This window comes from Pimephales promelas, chromosome 9, assembly GCF_988280905.1.
Source record: "Pimephales promelas chromosome 9, fPimPro1.hap1.1, whole genome shotgun sequence".
In the NCBI taxonomy this organism is placed as follows: Eukaryota; Metazoa; Chordata; class Actinopteri; order Cypriniformes; family Leuciscidae; genus Pimephales; species Pimephales promelas.
In genome coordinates, this window is record NC_142777.1 from 8516435 (window position 1) to 8538391 (window position 21957).

Sequence of the window (21957 nt, forward strand, 5' to 3'; positions counted from 1 at the left end):
CAGATACAAACAAGTTCGAGCTAATAGAACCAGAGCATGATTCAGAGATTCGACCAGAAGTGAATGTCTATGCTGTGAAGTGAATGACAACGGTTCGAACAATTCTCAACGTGGAAACATCTCATCCGAGGTATGGCAAAACTCATTACTCTAGCCAGAAGCAAGTCTAAAACTTCCAATCAACACACAACAAATCCTCAAATTCAAGCTAAGCTTACAGTCATCTCATGCGTCCAACAAGATGCATTCAAAGAGGACATTAATGGCTCGTTTCCACTGAGTGGTACGGTACGGTACAGTTCGGTACGCAATTATTTGCGTTTCCACTGTCAAAACTTGTGAATTGTACCAAAAAGCCGAACCGTACCATACCACTTTTTGGGTACCCTTCCATTGGGGTACGTAGCACAGTGAAAGGGTACTAAAAGGTGGAGCTAGACTCACTGCAGAACGGTGATTGGTGGACAGAGTATATCACAAAAGGTGATATTTTCATGATGTAAAGTGATTAAAAAGCCATGAATCAACAACTCGCCTGTTCACTGTCTGTCTAGCTGGATAGAGAAGTGACACGTCTAGTGAGGACAGAACACTATTAGTTATTCATTTTGATGTTTTTGAATGTAAAAACCAAGCAAACGTCAAAAGTTGACCTCAGACAACAATATAATAAAATTTAAAAAGTCAGTTCATGACCCCTTTAAAGATAATAAGGACAAACAAAGGGAAAATACACTGTGTTGGGGAAGCTACTCTGAAACTGTAGTTTGACAAGCTACTCGTAAGTTAAAGTAGTTAAACTACAGTCAAGCTACCCTTTTGGAAAAGTAGTTAGCTAAACTACAAGTTACTATCAAAAAGTAACTAGCTACATTGAAACTACTTTTGCTTTTTGAACAACGTATATTATAAATAACTGAATAAGTGTCTGAGGAATGTTTTAAATATGCACTTTGTCATGAAAATAAGCACCTCCAAATCCGAGGCCATGGTCCTCAGCCGGAAAAGGGTGGCTTGTCCACTTCAGGTTGGTGGAGAGATCCTTCCTCAAGTGGAGGAGTTTAAGTATCTTGGGGTTTTGTTCACGAGTGAGGGAAGGATGGAACGGGAGATTGACAGACGGATCAGTGCAGCTTCAGCAGTAATGCGGTCGATGTATCGGTCTGTTTTGGTGAAGAAGGAGCTGAGCCGTAAGGCAAAGCTCTCGATTTACCAGTCAATCTACGTTCCTACTCTCACCTATGGTCATAAGCTTTGGGTCATGACCGAAAGGACAAGATCCCGGATACAGGCGGCTAAAATGAGCTTTCTCCGCAGGGTGGCTGGGCGATCCCTTAGAGATAGGGTGAGAAGCTCGGTCACTCGGGAGAAGCTCAGAGTAGAGCCGCTGCTCCTCCACATCGAGAGGGGTCAGCTGAGGTGGCTCGGGCATTTTTTCCGGATGCCTCCTGGACGCCTTCCTGGGGAGGTGTTCCGGTCACGTCCCACTGGGCGGAGGCCCTGGGGAAGACCTAGGACACGCTGGAGAGACTATGTCTCCCGGCTGGCCTGGGAACGCCTCGGTATCCCCCCAGAAGAGCTGGAGGAAGCGTCTAGGGAGAGGGAAGTCTGGGCATCTCTGCTTAGACTGCTGCCCCCGCGACCCGGCCCCGGATGAGCGGAAGAAGATGGTATGGTATGGTATGGAATGTTTTAAGTAAAATATTTAGTTTTTATCTCAGACTGTCAAAAGTGCAAAATCTAACAAATAGCCTACAACATTGCAAGAACAAAATATACATCCAACATAAATTGCATGTAGAACATTTTCTCAATAATACAGATTGAACTTGGACAAATAAGGCCATGGGTAATTAACGTTATTTGTTTCTCCATCCTCCAAATCTGCCATCACGTCTTGCTATATAATCATAAAATGGGTGTGTCAACACACTTCTGCACGTCAGTGAACCGTTAGCTGCAAGATGCGTGATTAAACAACAGGTGGCGGTAATGGCAAAAAATTAGTTTTTAATCTAACAAGAAGAAGAATATCCTTGCATCTCGCTGATTCGCGCAGGCTCGACAAACGCAATGTAGCTTTTGCTCGCGCTACACTGCTACTTGCTGCAAAAAGTAGTTAGCTACTGGAAAAGCTACACTGTTTAAAAAGCAACTGAGCTACTGCCAAGTTACTGAAAAATGTAGTTAAGTTAGTAGCGTCGCTACTTGTAGTTAACTACTCCCCAACACTGAAAATACATTAGCAGGTCAGAGGTAGAATGTTCCATAAGATCAGTTCCCTTGAATGTTACTGTCATTTATTATTCCAGTAGGCTAAATGTAAAGGTCTCTATTAAGACGAGTAAAACTTTATAGAAAATAGCAGAAAGTATCTGTTCCGCTTAAACTTTTTTTTTTTGCTCCTTCCTGGTGAGATGTGTGTGTGTGTGTAAATTTATTTATTGTTTTTCCAACAATTGTGATTCACAGTGTGTGAGGTGGTGAGCAAAGTGGCATAGGGTAAGAATCTCTCTCTTGGAAAGTAAGGGATTTTTTTATTCAACAACAGTTTTGCTCAACTGATTTCTATGATCTGTATGAGAAATTGAGTGTTTTGTATCTAGTCTTTGCCTTGTTGTGCCACTATATCGAACCAACATGTTTGTATATAGTAACAAATTCGCTACAGTTGCTGACCCAGATGCAAGCTTTGGGTCAAGCGGTTTAAAAGATAATATTTCAAGATTTAAAGGATATATTATTGAATATTGTGCTTGAATTTTTCCATGGCTCAGTGTCAGTTTATTTTTGGTCTCTCTTTTCTTTTCTTATTTACCAATTGGTCCCTTTAAGCTGCATTTTGAAAGAGTTTTGATTTGATTACCACAACTAACAATGAGCATGAAGCCTTCAACTGTGGATGCTATTCTTTTTCTTCACAACAGTCGCAAATAAACAGTGAATGATGACCAACGTACATGTAGCCTACTCAGTTCAACAGATTTTTTATTTATTATATTTGATTTATTATTTAACCAGTTGGCGAAGACTTCTTTAAAACGTTGTTCTTCAGTAAAGTTACTTATCAAAAAAAAAAATCTTCAATTCGAAATAAAATTATCGTAAATCTTTATTTACTGCTGGATCACATTTGGCTATATACAATTCTCTAGTGCATGCTTATGCTTCTCTGTAATGGACAGTCTGTATTAACCCTCCAGGCACCACGGTCGAGTTTACTCGACAAGATGCGGCACTGAATAAAACGGCAGATTGTCAAATTGGGTGTTAAATTGTCAAATTGGGTGTTAAATTTCATTCGACCTCCCCTCCACCAACAGTCAGACACGTCATACTTCATCCCTGACTCAAAAAACGTCATGCTTCTTTACAAAATGTTCGAGTTAGAGTGCATTGAATAAGTGCGATCAAAAGCGGAGCTAGTGGATCACATTTGGCTATATACAATTCTCTAGTGCATGCTTATGCTTCTCTGTAATGGACAGTCTGTATTAACCATCCAGGCACCACAGTCGAGTTTACTCGACAAGATGCGGCACTGAATAAAATGGCAGATTGTCAAATTGGGTGTTAAATTGTCAAATTGGGTGTTAAATTTCATTCGACCTCCCCTCCACCAAAAGTCAGACACGTCATACTTCATCCCTGACTCAAAAAACGTCATGCTTCTTTACAAAATGTTCGAGTTAGAGTGCATTGAATAAGTGCGATCAAAAGCGGAGCTAGTGTGCGAGTGGGCAATTTTATCAGAGCCTTTCTGCAACTGTGGCGACAGTATTGAGGTGGAGACTTTGTCTAATGCCACTGGGTATGTTAGGCGAGGTCGAAGTATTCATAGGACAGTTAGGGGGCAAAGTGGAGGCAGGGAGGGAGTCGCAATGACAATGACAGTAGTCCGAGCTGTGCACACTCAGCATGCTTGCAAGGCACATCTGGCCGTGCTGCTCGTATCATCTCACTCATGATCTGTGCATTGCAGCATTTTATCCTTTAAATGTGACTTTTCATGAAAATTCTATAAACTAAGATTGCCGCCACTACATGACGTCATAATATGAGATTAAATGGGAAAATGTAATCCCTACATAAACTTTGGGTCATCCTTAATATTCCTCTATTTTACAGAAAGTCTGTAACTTTTATCACTTTTTAAGATATAGCCTTGTCAAAATCGAACGTTTTAGGAAAAAACCTCAGGCGCCTAAAGGGTTAATATTTGTGGGCATGATTGTCAGTGGTGGTAGTTATGTTTGAGGACTATAGACCATTTCACAAGATGTAAACAACACTGGTCCAGAAACACTTCCTGTTTCAGTTTGCAACTGTTTTCTTTATTTCACATGTAAAGAAAGCATCTTAAAGATGTTTGTTTAACTTTTTGATTCAGTTTTAAATGTTCTGTTGGTTGTATTTTATTCCAGCTTTTATGTAGTGTTAAAAAACTAAAACAGGAAGTGCTTCTGGACCAGTGTTGTTTACATCTTGTGAAATGGTCTATAATAAAAGTTTACCTCTTGTGTGCATGTAGCAGAGACAACACGCATCAGAGAGCGTGTCAGAGAGAGCTTAAAGTGATACTGATATTGGTCTCGGGTCGGGTTCGGGCTGAAAAATTGCAGACGTTGTTGGGTTAGGCCCAGGTTAGGGCTTGAACACCACGGGCCAGAGCAGGGTTAGGGCTGGATTTTTCTAGCCTGTGCAGGACTCTACTCTCAGGCACTCACTAAACAAAGTAGGAGCAAAAAAAGGTGCGACTGCAGCAGAAAAGAAAAACCCTGCACTTGCAGGAGAGTAATGGAGACATTTGTAAAGTCACTAAGGTTTGTCCAAAGAGTTGGTAAGCACTTTTTGGGGAAAAAAGTAGTCACGAAAAGAGTCTGAAAAGTCGCTTAATCTACATAGATTCTTTTTATTTTGATTATATTATACAACTACTTATGAGCTTCAATTGAGTCACAATATATGAAATATTGTGTATTTATGATTCAAGCCCCTTTTTAACTTTTTTTATCTTCTTGAGTGAAAGTCAATGGCCGCCCAGAGACTATTCAACCAATTAATATTAAAGGTGCATTGCGCAACATTTCATGTTAAAAATAGCCGTTTTCTAACCCATACATGCTTAAACAATCGCCTGATGGGCTGAATGAGCACTTCTCTGATCACTGAGATCGCCTCTATAATCCTGTACAGTAAAATAAATAAGAGGGATTCGGGCTTGAATCTGAGACTGTCTCAGATTCGAGCCCGAATCCCTCTTATTCACGCTCGCCTGGCTATGTGCCTATGTCTTGCAGGTAGTGTATTCGCCGCCATTCTCCGTATCAGAGAAGACAACTTGAGCGACACAACTTTAGTCAACTTTCCACAAAAGTAGAAGATGGATTCAAAGGAGCTGTTTAGCCTACACCTGGTCACTTCATGCGTTTCCTGTGATCGGATAGCTATTTGATCGTGAAAAGACCAGGTTGCCCTCCGAAACGCATTCGAGACGGATTTGAATCCGATCGCTCAAACCACTTGAGGACGTGGTCTGGGCCGTATTCCAGACAAAACTGGACAAGTGTGAATGCATCTGGTTGTTGAAAGCAGGCTATCGGTTATGTTATGTTATTTTAGTCATATATGACGACGCGCATCACCTCAGATGAGCAGCTGAGCGCCTATTCATCAAGCCAGCGCGCCGCATTCTATCGCAAATCAAAGTGAAAGTAAGTCGCAGACTCTTAACACTACCATCTTCATTAAAAGTAAAGAAATGAACTGATCTTTATCAGGGCTGTTGCCGCTCTCTCTTATTGCTGTCTTTGCTGATTTTGAAATTAGCCGATGATTAATAAAATGCAATTCGGTGACGTGCACTTCATGAATTCTGTAGCCTATATAGTGCGGGAATTGAAGATCAGATTATATCCGTTTTGCAAAAACACATTTATGTGACCAGGTGTAATGGAATCGTTTTGATAAATCAGATGGCTATCCGATCTGAGAAAACGCATTGTGGCCAGGTGTAAACAGCCCCAAAGAGACCGGCTTGTAGTTCATTCCAAACCCCAACGCAAACTCGACGTGAGACAAAGAAAATACAACTTCTGTCTGTCTAGTGCCAGCCGTCGGAATAAGACGAAAGTCAACATCGGGAAGGCTTTCAACAAACAGAGAGATCTCCGGTCTGCTCTAGGGCTCAAACGGGTCCTAAACAAAGTAATAACTTATATTGTTCATGAACATGTTTCCATAATTATACAATCATACGTGGATACAGTAAGCACATAAAACAGTTAAATATGGAGATAGATGGAAACAAAAACCGAAGTTTTCTACTACCCTGTTTTCCCCTCACACACACATAAATGTGTACTCGAATGCCTTTCCTTTCATATATTTTAAATGACCTGCAGATTTATAACTGTATTACCTCATTATGACTGTAACAAAAGATGTGTGCCGCACAGTGTGCAGCTGATGCTCCTTTGGTTATGAACAGCTCGTGCAAACGTGCGTGTATGTGTGTGTGAGCGCGCACGCAGTTTCGCTTGTCGCCAGAGGGGGCGTAGATCTACAAAAACTCAGATACTTGGGTTTTGCTCCTTTAACTTAACTCATGGACCCAATTATTTTTTATTAATTGCATTTTGGGGAATTGTGCATTGTTGGAATTTAGTTGTTTCCAGAATACATGCTGATATTGATGAGATTCAAGCGTTTTGTCAAATTTGAGGAAGGTAACTTGTAAAATCTATTACAAGGCCAAAAGAAACATGTAGTAATGACAAAACTTACAGAAAGCATCTGTTACAATAAATTTCATGGTCAAGTGTTTTAAACCCATTCACCCGGTTCATATTCCATTATGAAGCAGATACAACCAAGGACAGAGACGTCACCCAGCATGGCACAGCCAGGGCCCCACCATGCGAGCGCCTGGTGGCCAGGCCTCCCCCCCATGGGCTCAGCCCGAGTGATGTAGGAAGGGGCCGGGCCGGTGCACAGTGGATCGAGCAGCAGTCGAAAGCGGGGGCCCCGATGACCCGATCTATGGACACGGAAATTAGCTTTAGGCTAACGGATGGTTTGCAGGATGGTCTGGGATGAGAATCAGTACCTCCAAGTCCAAGGCCATGGTTCTCAGTCGGTAAAGGGTGGCTTGCCCTCTTCAGATTGGTGGAGAGTTCCTGCCTCAAGTGGAGGAATTAAAGTATCTTGGGGTCTTGTTGAAGAGTGAGTGATGGATGGAACGGGAGATTGAAAGATGGATCGCTGCAGCTTCTGCAGTAACACGGTCGATATACCATTTTGCCGTGGTGAAGGAGCTGAGCTGCAAGGTGAAGGTCTCGATTTACCGGTCAAGATCCCGGATATAATGAAATAATGCCGAAATGATGCTGCTGAAATGAGCTTTCTCCGCAGGGTAGCTGGGCGCTCCCTTAGAGATAGGGTGAGGAGCTTGGTCACTCGAGAGGAACCAGCTGAGGTGGCTCGGGGATCTGTTCTGGATGCCTCCTGGACGCCTTCCCATCGGGAGGAGACTCCGGGGAAGACCTAGGACACGATGGAGGGATTATGTTTCCCGGCTGGCCAGGGAACGCCTCGTTTCCCCCCGGAAGAGCTGGAGGACGTGTCTAGGGAGAGAGAAGTCAGGGGATCTCTGCTTAGACTGCTGCCCCAGCAGGCCGGCCCCAGATAAGCGGAAGAAGATGGTATGGTATGGTACAGTATGGTATGGTATGGTATGCGTTTTAAACAGAATGTCAAACTTCGGAAACTATGTGCCAGAAAAATGCAGTCAAATCTCAAGTTGGGGGTACTTTTTGTTAATCATTTATCATATGTCTTAGAAGTAATAATTAGGAAAAACAACACTGTGGATAAATGAATGCCATTTTGTTTTGAGTGGGCATTAACCAGGTCACTTCCTCAAACTCATTTAGAATGGTATGTACTTGTTGTCATTCATTACCTGTTTAAGTTTGTCATCTGTGAGGCAGTTTAGTTCAATGATGAACTCGCTGTCTGTCGGCAGTATCTGTGCGCTCGGGTCAATTATTTTTATGATATCAAGTTGCTCCCGAAGACCCATCTCTGTGCTCACTTTTCGACTTAAATATTCAATATATTCCACCTGAAAAACAAAAATCAAAGTTAGTTTGCATTAAGAACAGTAGAAGCTCTAAAGAAACCGAACAACAAGTAAATTCAGAGAAAAGTTTTTCATTCTTTCATAATTGTCTAATTAACATTTTTCATTACAATTATAGTATCACTATAACAATATAAAAGTTAGCATTTGAGAAATGTTATCCCATGTTGATTTATTGACAACAGCACTGGAGTTGACATGGACAAAACCTGATGATCCATGTTAATTATTGTTATTTGTTGGTCTCAGACTCTTGAACACATGACAACACATACTGGGTGTATTTTATATTTTCATTGCATAAATAAAATAAATCAACCTGTTCATCATTAGTCATGGCACTCCAGGGCAGCTCATCCAGATTTCGGTGTGGTTTGTTTTTTCTTTTGGATACAAGGCAGGGTGAACTGGGCACGCTGGGTATGATGTCTGACAACACATCACTGCCACTGGCTATGTCACTGCCTGGTAACTACAATGGCACAGTTTTTGTTCAGCAAATTCTTCAATAAAATAATCAACAGCTTGTCCATATGTTAATAAAAAACAATGAAAGTGAAATAAAAAATAAAAAAGGTGAGTGGCTCACCTGCCACTCAAATTCGCTGTCTGACCAGTCCCAATAAGTGCTGATGGAGGATGACACGTCGCTGCAGACACTGCCTTCTGGGAACAGGTCAAAGGAGGTGAGTTCCTGATCATCCAGGAGGGAATAACAGTCATCCTGATCGCCCACAGAAACGGAGGAGAAGAGTTCTTCACTGCAATCAGAACTGGCAACACTAGTGCCGCATGACGTCAGGTTCCATCTGCAAAGAGGTGAACATTGTTGACTTGAAGGCAGTTTCCATTAGAGGTCTTTCACAGGTCCATTTGGATCTAAAAATCCGAGGTCTGACCCAAGAACAGAACGGGTTCGGGTCCAAAACTTTGACGAGTGCCTCGGACACTGATCGGTCCTGATTTTAGTGGCCACGGGTTTAAGGTAATTTTAAATAAATGTGCTTTTACCAAATGAACCCAAGAAGACCTAAATTATTATACAATTTTCTGTGGTTCTTAATATTAAAATAAATATACATATCCATTTCATTTGAGGTGAAACAAAGCTTCTGAGCGGTTTATTTCCTTGGAAGTGCTCGTCCAATTGCAGAAAAAAGATAAATCGTTGTTAGATTGATTACAGAAAACCATCTAAATGCAGTTGAGGCCAAATAAATCAACTAAATCTATTTAACAAAAATAGCCCAGAACTCTATATTTTCATGTTTTATGAACATTTGCAAAAATTTACAAAAAGCTGGACAGACAGCAAGACATTGGTGTGTCACATTGGCGTGTCACACTCATTTGGCAGTCAGAACAGTAAAACTCTCTTCCAGATATTTCAGTGACATCAACTTTCAGAATTGGAATTTAAAGTACTTCTAAAGAATTCAAAGAAATGCCACGAAACTCAGTCAGCATGAAGTCAAGCCATTGAGGATGAAAAATTGACGGGGGATTTTTGATATCTCAAACGGTTTGGCCATGGCGAGGAAACGAAATTATAGCAAGAAACATGAAACAGGAAGTGTGTTATAACTTCTGCAAGTGTGTTATAAACTGATCTTGATGAAATTTCAGCATTGTGTTCGCTGCAAGAGGCCGATCACATGGATGTGACAATTGTGAGTCAAAGTTATAGCGCCACCAACTGGCAGCAGGAAGTGCGTCCCTTTCAAAATGCTTTGAAAACACCCTCTTATTTTAACCCGATTTGCTTCAAATTCTATGTGAACTGTATAATGTAAACATACGGCAGATGTAGACCTGTGAATGGATTCTTGATATATTTGATACTGTTGCCGTGGCAATGCAACAAACTTTACAATTCTTTAAGGATGCTTTTGAGACACTTAGCATGCTTAAAATTGCATGAAACTCGTCAGACACATCTCATTTATTAGCCAGTAGACGTGCAAAGGGGCTAGATTAACCATTTCACTGCTGTGTGTTTGGCCTGCTTTAAAGAAAATAAATGTCTTAAGCCTTGTATTTTTTAATTAAGATTTTTTTTTAATAAAGTAAAATGTAACCAGTTTAATTGTAGTGAATTGACAATAGTTTTACATAATTAGTTTATCAATTACTTTAACTTGGTCCATAAACTTGGTCTGAAAATTTGGTCCATAAATCAAACACACTTGCAAGTAATATATTGAAACTCGGTACACATATAGATCTCATAGTGCCAAACAACTTTAAGCCAGCCCAACAGGAAGTCGATTATTTTGGTCTGTATGTGGATGTTTTGCAAAATCAGCCTTTACATTTTTATTCACTCCTCTTAAGTGGTTTAATTTATTCCCCCCAAACTTTTTCAAAATGATGAAAATACATTAAAGATGCTAAATTGTTAACGGATATTGAATACCTCAAACGGTTTTGCTATGGCGGGGGATTATGTCAAAAAAGAATCAGGAAAGGCATCAAATCTTTAAAAAATGTAATTATACACAATTTATTGTTCTATAAAATTATACCACTATTAGAACTAAACCCATTGTTTTCCTTTTTTTTTAATTTAAGAATTATTTTTAATTTCCAATTTATTTTCAACTTAAAAATCATTCATAGTGCTATACTGCCCTCTTGTGTTCAAAATCGAAGCATTTAAACTGATATATTATATTACTTCAAATAGAATTTTTTTTTTTTAAATATTATATTAGGCCCATATTGTATTATATTATAAGCCTAAATAAAGAATCGCACAAAGGTATTGTTTAGGTTATATTAGGCTTATATTTTATTATATTATATAAGGCTAAATAAAGAACCTCCCAAGGGTATTGTTTAGGGCTCATTACCGTTAAAAAGTTTGAAACCCCTTGCTAAAAAAAATATTGGAAATTCATAAACAATAAACAATCATTTAACTTTGATGGTTTAATGCTTTCTGTACACAATTCATTGACTGTACAAAAACACTCATCACTGCTTGCAGCTTTAATTTGTCATCATTATGACTGGCCAATGTAGATCCTGTAGCAAATTAGCTCAAAAGGGAAATATATATTTGAGTAATCATAATGAGTACGCTTAATCCCTTGGGGTCGAGAATCACGCCGGCGTGATTGTCTCTCTTTTTTTCTCATCAGTGCAAAAGAGACTCAAATAACTCTGGCGATTTTTGTGATACAGTCAAGTGTTACATCAATCAAAACTGTTAAATGTCTACTTTTATTTGTGTACACAAATAATAAAAAACAAAATGTTGTGATTTTTGTAAAATAAAGAAAATAAACATGCGCGTTCTCCCTTCTCTCTCAATTTGAAGTTCGTGACATAAAATGAAAATGTATTTCACATTCTGAAACGTGACGTAAAATGATCTTTAACTCTGCAAATACTTGCCACACACATGTGAGAGTTATGTCTTTACAAAGCTTGAAGTCTCCATTTTTAAATTATGTAAATCATACCTAAAACAAATATTCTCTGTTTAAGTAATTCGTATAAAAGCAACGACATGTTCATTTTCTCCAGTCTAAGCTGATAAGCACTAATGCGGCCGTAGCTACACCCACACGTGCGCACGAGCTGTTCAAATTCAAATGTTCCACGTGGAGGAACGCACTGCTGTTACCGCCCTCGTCACCTCAAAACAAAGAATAGTCGACTCTGCATTTTTGTCAATTTTGTAAGGCAAGACATCTTATGGTTGTATATAGCGTACTTTACATTGTTGCTACTAGTTAAACTGGTCCCACACTAAAATGTTATGAAATGAGATTGGAGTTGTGAGATTGAGTTGAGAGAAATTAGATGTTTTTATCTTTGATATTAAACACAGCATGATATAAAGAAGACTTTGTTATTCTTTAATAGTGAATATTATAATGTTTGGACATGTATGATTGAGAATATCTGCTGAAACGTAGATATGTATCATGTAACAATAATGTTTCATAGTTTGGAGCGGATTCGGATCGGTTCAGTGAATTTCTTCTGCACGCGCTAAGTTTGAGGCACTCATGCTGTGGGTTTGAAAAGCAAAACATGCCAAACATTATAGGCATAGGTTTTCTCCAATCTTATTTCATAACAAATGGAAACGTTTGAAGTAACATGCTGTATGATAAATCATATTTTTGTCTAGTGTAGTGTTGCTGAAGTGTTCCTTTTTTAACAATATATAGGCTGCTTGCTATTTATCTGTTATTATTTTATGCAGCCCTATACATAGGCTATAACGATGCACAACAAACTTGGTGTTCATATATATTTAATAATTGTAACCAGAAAAATAATATTCCCAAAATCATGCAGTCCTGTGGTTTCTCTTGATATCAGCATGATATGAGCATGATTTATTTTTTACAGGGATGCCACTGATGAGTCCTGCTGACTTCAGTATTCACAGGAGACTGTACATGAACATGGTAAAGTGACTAATCAAACACCTTGGAAATGACTAGGGCTGTAGTCAACCAAAGAAATCCTTGGTCGACCAAAATCTTGTCCTGCGCAACCATAGTCGACCAAAAAAAAAAAAACATTTTTTAACAATTGTCATAGAACATTTCTAAAACAACAACGAAAAAAGGGTCGGTTTACTTGGCGCCATGACCAAGTACTGCGATGTTTGGCTTTAGCATTGGAGGGAAAGCGTAGTATGACCAATAAGATGCCACCTGCAAAACATTACACGCAGAAGACAATATTCCTCCGCCCAGGCGAGCAACCACCAAGAAAAGGTGTTAACACCAATTCTCACCCAGGACAACTGGAAACTGCTAGGGACTGGAAGATGCTGGCTGATCTTGATGAACGCCTTATTTTTCCACCTGAGATTGCTACCACTAACTTACGACCAGATATTGTTATGTGGTCTGGATCAGCACGCATTGTTCAGCTGATAGAGCTAACAGTGCCATGGGAGGATGCGGTAGATGAAGCATATGAGAGGAAGAAATTGCGTTATGCTCATCTGGCCACTGAGGCAGAGCAGCGAGGATGGAGAGTCCAAGTTTATCCAGTGGAAGTGGGTTGTCGAGGTTTTGTGGCACACTCTACAACCCGGTTCCTCAGAGACGTTGGATTCAGTGGCCAAGAGTTGCATCTCACTGTAAGGAACTTATCTGAAGCAGCAGAAAGGAGCAGTAACTGGCTGTGGTTGAGACGGAAAGATTCTAGCTGGCTATGTACAGACCGCCACGCTACGGTTTCGTAGAATTCTTGAAGAGACTGTTTGTATAGGTTGCACTGAAATTACAGTCATTACGTTCCTGTGTATATTGTTTGAATGACGGTGGTTGGCAAGATATTGTGGTTTGCGGTAGGTGGTATGCCATACGGAACCGTTTGCCACTGAAACTGCTTTATAACGCACCAGTGGGGCTCGACAGCCATTATCAAACGGGTTTGCGCGTATGGTTGGGTTGCGCGTGATCGTGGTTAGGTCTCTGTAGGGGTCAGTAAGCTGGGCTAAGTTGAGTGGGGGACAGAGGGGGGTGACTCTGGGACGCCAGGGTCACTGTCGAGCCCTCTTGAGGTGTCGTGGGCTAGTTGACGAAACACTGAGGATGGAAGGTGCCCACTTGAAGACCAACAACGCTCAAAATAGCCCCACACCAACACGACAGCATAACAAGGGTCCCTACATTCAAACCGAAGCATTGAGAACTTTGTCAGTGTCCATACAGTTTAATTTCGCGAATACAGGAAGCAAAACCGTTTGAGGTATTCAATATCCATTAACAAGTTTAACTTCGCGAATACAGGAAGAAGCTTTGAAAAATAGTCTCGACCAGTCGATCTACGAACGCCAATCCAAGTGCGCTGGTGAGATGTGAATTAGGTGATAAGGTGAGCGCGAACAGTAGGCTACGTGTACATATTGAAGAGAAGTAAACGGTTTGTGTTTGTGTTTCTTCTGGAAACAATGGACCATATGTGATTCTGCACAGTTCAGCGCACTTGGATCGGCGCTCGTAGTTCGGGCAGAGTCTATTTGTGTTGTGCTATGCTCATTTCAAGTGAAAGCACACTTTTGATGGAGAAAATAAGTATGATTTCACACAAAAAGTGCCCAAAATGCACAGAATTTGCATGTCTAGTATGTTTTAACAAGAACTGGAGTAGGCTACGTCAGAAAGGAAATGAAGACTCAAAAATATTTATTTAGTCATTTAAACTTCTCTTAATTATTCAGTCTATATGTTTTAATAATAAATAAAACGAGCTAACTAGTCAGAATAAACTTTTCTTTTAGTTTATGTAATAGCCACAGACAGGTACATGCCCATATCAAAACCGAGTGTAGCCTATTTTTTATTAATGTTTGCTGTCTTGTAAACATATCGAAGTATGACTGAAAAGACTATATCAGAGCTATTTTTTGTTTACCATTTACATGCAATTGTTGTATATCTCCAATCTTAACAAACTTAAAGAATCAAGTTTATTACTGACCAACTTCTAAAAAGAGAATTTCTTTGTAAAAAAAAATGCACGCACACATACTTGTTTAAATACATTGCCTTCAATTTGGACTTCTCCCTCGGGTTATGTGGCCACTCACTATTTACGAGCTCCCAATAACAACTGTGGAGAAGATGGAGCGAACCATGACCTCATACGTGAAGAAATGGCTCGGCGTCCCTCGCTGTCTGACTAACATCAGCCTCTACGGCAAAGGGGTCCTTGAGCTTCCTATCACCAGCCTCACCGAAGAGTACAAGTGCTCTAAAGTGAGACTTCAGATGACTTTGAAGGACTCCAGAGACCAGACCATCAGCAATGCCGTTCCACCTCTGTTAACTGGACGGAAATGGAAACCATCCGACGCGGTGCAGCAAGCTACGTCAGCCCTGAGGCACAGCGATATTGTAGGGCACGTCCAGTTGGGAAGAGGAGGCCTTGGCCTTACGACAAGCAAGCCAACTTGGCGTAAGGCCTCAACAGCAGAGAGGAGGAAAATGGTGGTCGAGGAAGTGCGCCGTCAGGAGGAGGCAGAAAGAAGTTCAAAGGCTGTCTATCTTGCTAAGCAGGGACAATGGATGAGGTGGGAAGGCCTGGAGAGAAGAAAGCTTAGCTGGAGGGAGCTCTGGGAAATGGATGCAAGCAACATCAGCTTCATCATCAGAGCAACCTATGATGTGCTCCCATCACCAAAAAACCTCCACCAGTGGTATGGTGAGGACCCAACCTGTGCCCTCTGCCCAACTCCAGCGACACTTAAGCACATCTTGGTCGGCTGTAAGACCAGTCTCACACAAGGTCGTTACACCTGGAGACACAACCAGGTCCTCAAGAGTCTGGCAGCAGCTCTTGAGAGCCAGAGGGATGCCACCAACCAAGGTTATAATCGTTAACGAAAACTAACGAAAAAACGAAAACTAGATGGGAAAAAACATTGTCGTTAACTGAAATAAAAATAAAAACGAGCCATTACAAAAAAACTATAACTAACTAAAACTGTAATGTGTGTTTGCAAAACTAACTAAAATAAAATAAAATTATAGAGCAAATGTCCTTAGTTTTCGTCTTTAACACTATTTAAAACACGCAGTGTATTCGTTGCATTTCATTTCCCTGTAACGCTCTCTCCCTCCGTCTCTCTCTCAAATGCACGCACACACACAGCCCCTCCCCTCCGTGCAATACACACCGCGTCTGTATGAAAACGAGGGTTCGATCAATGTTAAAAGCAAGTTCGCGAAAGGTTGGTATCTCATGATGAACATTTTACACAATCACACATTAAAAGGTGGTGTAAAAATATGTTAATGTCAACCCGAGAAGCGATTGAGCCTTCGTTAGAAAGTTACTGACTTAGTTGCAATTTTGAGGTAAAATGCTGCTGGGCAGTGGGCATGGCCGTGGCTAACCAGTCCGGACCTCGGCCATTTTTTTTTACATTCAAAAATGGAATGGCATGATTGAATGATTATGTGAATGATTAATTAGCCATGTTTAGACCACCTGTGTGTTTGCAATTCATGTTGCAGCGAGAAGCTAGCGCAGTGAAGGGGGCTTGAGAACGCATTGTGAATGAGGGCGCTAGTGTAGCCTCTGTGTTGCCAGATCCACCTAATCGAATGGTGCGGTAATCTTCTGGACCTGTTTTTCGGATTTTTTGTGACACTTTAGGAAGTTATTATAGTGGAAAGTTGCATGTTAGTGTTAGTGATATATTAATCTTATTTCCAAAACACAAGCTTTGAAGTAATTTCGAATTGTTATTATATTATTTGCTTGTTTTTCGTAGCAATATCTGGCAACATTTTACTGTCTGCGTTAATAAAAAAAGCTTATAGACAAACTGCAATTGCATAAGGCAACCATACCAAACGCAATGATCATTGTGATTATCTGTAAAAACAATAGCATAATACAGATCTGTATGTTACAGAATAAAATTTGCCAAAATAACCTTACTGGCCAGCTGGAAGACAGCTCATGCTTTGTTAACGTTTCACATAGTCATCATAAATGCAATAATTAAAGTAGTGTTTCTCAACTAGCAATCTATTCAACTAGCAATTTATTTAGACCTACTTTTATTCTGTTTCTTTGCACAAAACTCTCCAGAAAGTGCCATTTAATAGTTAATATAATATATATATATATATATATATATATGGTAATTCCTTTAAAAAATCCCTTCATGTCCATGGGGAAATGTGGGTCCAATAGCCTAACTATTATTATATTACTAATTATTGTGAGGTAATTATTAACCATTATTACCTCATAGTTTTCAGACCCTGGTTGCAGCCTTGCTGCTTGGTTGTCGGTGTCAAAAAACTCTATAAGCTGTGATTCAAATATTAAATAATGTTATGTCATTATTTTACTCTTACACTGACTGTTTGCTGCTTCTGTCCAGATTAGTGTTGTATAGGGTAAATTTAGTATAAGGTGTGGAAATTGTAAAGCTGTGGGATTTTTTTATAGAAGATATCTAGATTGTTACGGTAAAGGATTTTCACATTGTAGGCTTCATTTTATGTACTGGTTTTAATGTTGAATAGATATTTCTAAAATTGTATGATGTTTTTGTTGAGTTATTGTTACACAATTCTTTTTCTGACCTTTTTCAACCTTGCCCCTGACAAATAACCCAAACTACAAAAAAAAGACTAAAACTAACACTAAAACTAATAAAAACTAAACTAAAACTAAGCATTTTCAAAAAATAGAAACTAAACTAAACTAGCAAACCCACTTTTAAAACTAATTAAAACTAAACTGAATTTGAAAACAAAAATTCAAAACGAAATAAAAATAAAAACTAAATATAGCTGCGAGCAGCGATGGCGGGCCCAAGCCGGTGGCACCGCAACCCCGGTTCCTTTAGTTACCTAAAGGCACCCGGGTAGCGGTGCCGAAGGCTTTGGCCCTTTTATGATTAAATGTTAAAACGGCTTGCCATACTCTGTCATTTCGACTAGTCACAATTATGTTACAGATGTCTTAAATGATAATACAAACTATCCAAAATGTAATTACGAATAGACAGAAAGACGTTGTTGATATCTACAATGTTAATTCCGGACAGGCAAACTTAGCTTTTAAATGTTAAAAGGGCTTGCCATACAGGGACGTAGGCTCAGAGAGAGGCTCACCATATTCAAACCAAAATATCTGACTTCCTCTTGGTCCGAGCTAATGACTATGTATTAGAAAGTTGTCCGGCTTGAGGAGTACAATGTATATACCGATTTTTGTAACTGTAGATAAAACTAACAACCCCACTTTTGTCAAAAGGTGGCGCTATTTAGTCCTTGCACATTGCCCGTTTCTGAAACTTTGCACGTCTACTGGCTAATAAATGTGATGTATATGTTGAGTTTCAAGCAATTTCAATTTCAATTTGACTGTTGAAAAGAAGTGCGCCGATTAGATACTCAGGATCGGTATCGGCTCTGACACTGCCATCTTTGACGAGGCTGATTCAAATTCTATATTGTGCATATACTATTCTGTTAGGCACAAAGGCACAAAAACTTTCTAAAGTACCATAAAGTTTTTGTGTACTGTATTATTAGTGTTCTGAAGCTATTATGTGATATAGAAATTAATATTTAAGTCATTAAATTCAAGAACACAAACTTTTCCCTCTCTGCGCCTGTCAGTCATTCTCCATTCAGCATTCAAACAGCACGTCACATTCGGTTACAGTCAATGATGAAACGATCTTCAATGATTCAATGTTAATCCTATTATACTGGATCTTTAAGATAAAGGTCTAAAGGTCTATATTTTCGAATGAAGAAACTTTTTCTTGCTGGACTTTATTGCTGTAACTTAATCGTGTTACTTTCTACCGGGTGTCGGACGCTGTCGGTTAGATCACAACACTAGAGTCAGAGCACTATAATTGTTCTTCACGCACACAGTAACTGAAATTTAAAACCTTTAAAAGAAAAGGCTCAATAAACTATTGCATAGATAGATAATGTATAATACACTGTTCATAAATATGTATTTCCTTTGTGCTTTGAACTTTTCAATACGGACTCAATGCGCTGTAACTTCATGTGGCTTCAAGCACATCATTCTCCGCTCGGGATGCACATAAGTGCTTTGTGCTGCACCGTATTGGAGCCGTAATATCATAATGCAGTGACGTAATGACAGATTATTAATTGCCTTTCAATTATATGTTGCTTTATAGCAGCCATGGCTATATTTTTTTTTAATGATTTTTGTTATCTTGTTTTTCATGAATGTATTTTTCAAAAATAAGAGCAATGTGTATTATCTATTATTAATATGGTTTATAATAGCATTTTTGTCATAGATTATGACAAAGTAATCATATGATCCACCAGCGAGGAACCAGCAGAACAGAGTGAACATTCTTTCTGTTTAGTTCAATCCTACTTAATAGGAATTTATTTAAAATGCTCGCTCTACTCCACACCATTAATGTCTTGTGCGGACATCCGTATTTTGACTTTCGGTTTTAAGTAAGCGATTTAAAAGCTCCCAAGTCCCAGCGGAGTCACACGTTGATTAACCGGTGGGAATATACACAATAGGCCTACCTGATATTGAACACAAGAGGGCAGTATAGCACTACGTATGACTCAGATTATTATTTTTTTATGAATTTTACAACAATTCTGGCTGTTTTTGAACGTAAACACAATTCTTAAATGAAAAAAAAGGAAAAATTGGGGAAGTTATAATATTTGTATAATTTAATTTAGAAACAAATGATGTATAATTACATTTTTAGAAGATATGAGGCTTTTAGTGTTTACTTTTTTGACATTACTTTAATCTTTTGCCATAGTTGCACATGTCTATTGGCTAATAAATGTGATGTATCTGTTGAGTTTCAAGCAATTTCAAGCAAGCTAAGAGTCCCAAAAGCATCAAAAAATAATGTTAAAGTTTGTTTCGTTGCCACGGCATTTTGAAAGTGACACACTTCCTGCTGCCAGTTGGTGGCGCTATAACTTTGACTCACAATAGTCACATCCATGTGATCGGTCTCTTACAGCGAAAACACTGCTGAAGTTTCATCAAGATCAGTTAATGTATGCTGAAGTTATAACACACATCCTGTTCCATGTTTCTCGCCATAATTTCGTTTCCTCGCCACGGCCAAACCGTTCGAGATATCAAAAATCCCGTGGCACTTTTTCATCCTTAATGTCTTGACTTCACGCTGATCGAGTTTCGTCGAATTTGGTTCAGTGCTCTAGGAGCAATAATTTAAATTACATTGCATGTGTTTTAAACACAACCCTAAATAGCCAACTTCCTGTTGGGCTGGGGTAAAAAGTAAGAGTGTGAAGTATATATGAAACGATGAGATCTATATGTGTACCAAGTTTCATATTATTACATGCAAGTGTGTTTGATTTATGGACCAAATTTTCAGACCAAGTTTATTGACCAAGTTAATCTGATTAATAAACTAATTATATAAAACTATTGTCAATTCACTACAATTAAACTAGTTATATGCCTTTACTTATAAAAAATAAAAATAAAAACTTATTTAAAAAATACCAGGCTTGAGAAATGTATTTTCTTTATGCAGGTCATACACACAGCAGTGAAATGGTTAAGCCCCCTCCCCCTGCACACACACACACACACACACACACACACAGACAGCCAGCCAGCCAGCCAAAGGCTCAGAGTGGCCATATTCAAACAAAAATATCTGACTTTCTGTGGGTCCTAGCTAATAAGTGTCAATTAGAAAGTTGTCCGGCTCGAGGAGTACAATATACATACCAATTTTTGTAACTCTAGTTAAAACTAACCACCCCACTTTTGTCAAAAGGTGGCGCTACTGAGCCCTCACCACGCCCGTTTCTGCAACTTTGCACATGTCTACTGGCTAATAAATGTGATGTGTCTGTCGAGTTTCATGCAATTTGAAGCATGCTAAGGGTCTCAAAAGCATCCTAAAAGCATCCTAAAAGAAGGGTAAAGTTTGATGCGTCGCCACGGCAACAGTTTCAAAGATATCAAGAATCCATTCACAGGTCTACATCTGCCGTATGTTTACATTATACATATGAAGTTTGAAGCAAATCGGGTAAAAATAAAAGGGTGATATCTAAGCATTTTGAAAGTGACACACTTCCTGCTGCCAGTTGGTGGCGCTACAACTTTGACTCACAATAGTCACATCCATGTGATCGTCCTCTTACAGCGAACACACTGCTGAAGTTTCATCAAGATCAGTTAATGTATGCTGAAGTTATAACACACTTCCTGTTTCACGTTTCTCGCCATGATTTCGTTTCCTCGCCACGGACAAACCGTTCGAGATATAAAAAATCCCCTCGCAAACTTTCATCCTCAATGTCTTGACTTCACGCTGACCGAGTTTCGTCGAATGTGGATCAAAGCTCTAGGAGGAGTATTTGACATTCCATTGCGAGCGTTTTACAAACAAACCTCAATAGCCAAATTCCTGTTGGGCTGGGGTAAAAAGTAAGAGCGCGAGGTATAGATGAAACGATGAGATCAACATGTGTACCGAGTTTCATATTATTACATACAAGCGTGTTTGAGTTATGGACCAAGTGTTCGGACCCCGTTCCAGGGGGCGCTGACGAGCTGCCCTGCCACGCCCGGGTACCATCTTCAGCCCGGCTCTGATGGCCGCGGGTTCTGACCCGTGTGCAAAGTTTCAAGAGTTTTCGAGCACGTTAAGGGCCCCAAAAGTGCCCAAAAGGTAGCAAAATAATAATAATACTAAAGAATAATAATCCCAAGGAAAACAATAGGGCCTTCGCCCTTTCAGGGCTTGGGCCCTAATGAAAAATGCAAAACTATAATAACCTTGCCACCAACTCCTTGCCCCTGAGAGCAACCAAGTCCATCACGGCCCCAATCTTCATCCGAGAGGGACAGGAAAAGCCCAACCATCCCCCTACCAAACCAGAGACTGGACAGCTAGCCATGGCCCGGGACTGGAAGATGCTAGTCGATATAGGCCAGCAACTAATCTTTCCACCTGAAATTGCAGTCACCACCCTTAGGCCAGACTTGGTTCTCTGGTCCCCTTCGTTAAAGTCTGTTTACATCATTGAGCTCACAGTCCCATGGGAGAATGCAACAGATGAGGCCTATGAACGCAAGAAACTGCGCTATATAGGACTGGCAGCAGACGCTCAACAACGAGGATGGAAAGCGAAAGTCTATCCGGTTGAAGTGGGATGCAGAGGGTTTGTGGCTTCGTCTACCATCAGATTGCTGAAAGACCTTGGCATCCGTGGACAGGCTTTGCGACAAACAATCAGATCAGTCTCTGAGGCATCCGAAAGAAGCAGCCAGTGGATCTGGAC

At 39.8% G+C, this 21957-nt stretch overlaps 1 protein-coding gene across 2 annotated transcripts in view; it reads right to left on the reverse strand.

The window, feature by feature from the left end:
- Positions 1-21957, reverse strand: part of fam199x (family with sequence similarity 199, X-linked) — a 103877-nt gene that overhangs the window by 38181 nt on the left and 43739 nt on the right. For both annotated transcript variants that reach the window (XM_089134722.1, XM_089134723.1), the window contains 3 exons: positions 8733-8952; positions 8463-8615; positions 7964-8125 (listed from right to left, as the gene is read on the reverse strand). In XM_089134722.1, coding sequence (XP_088990848.1) covers positions 7964-8125; positions 8463-8615; positions 8733-8952 — 535 coding nt within the window. The remainder of the gene's footprint in view (positions 1-7963; positions 8126-8462; positions 8616-8732; positions 8953-21957) is intronic.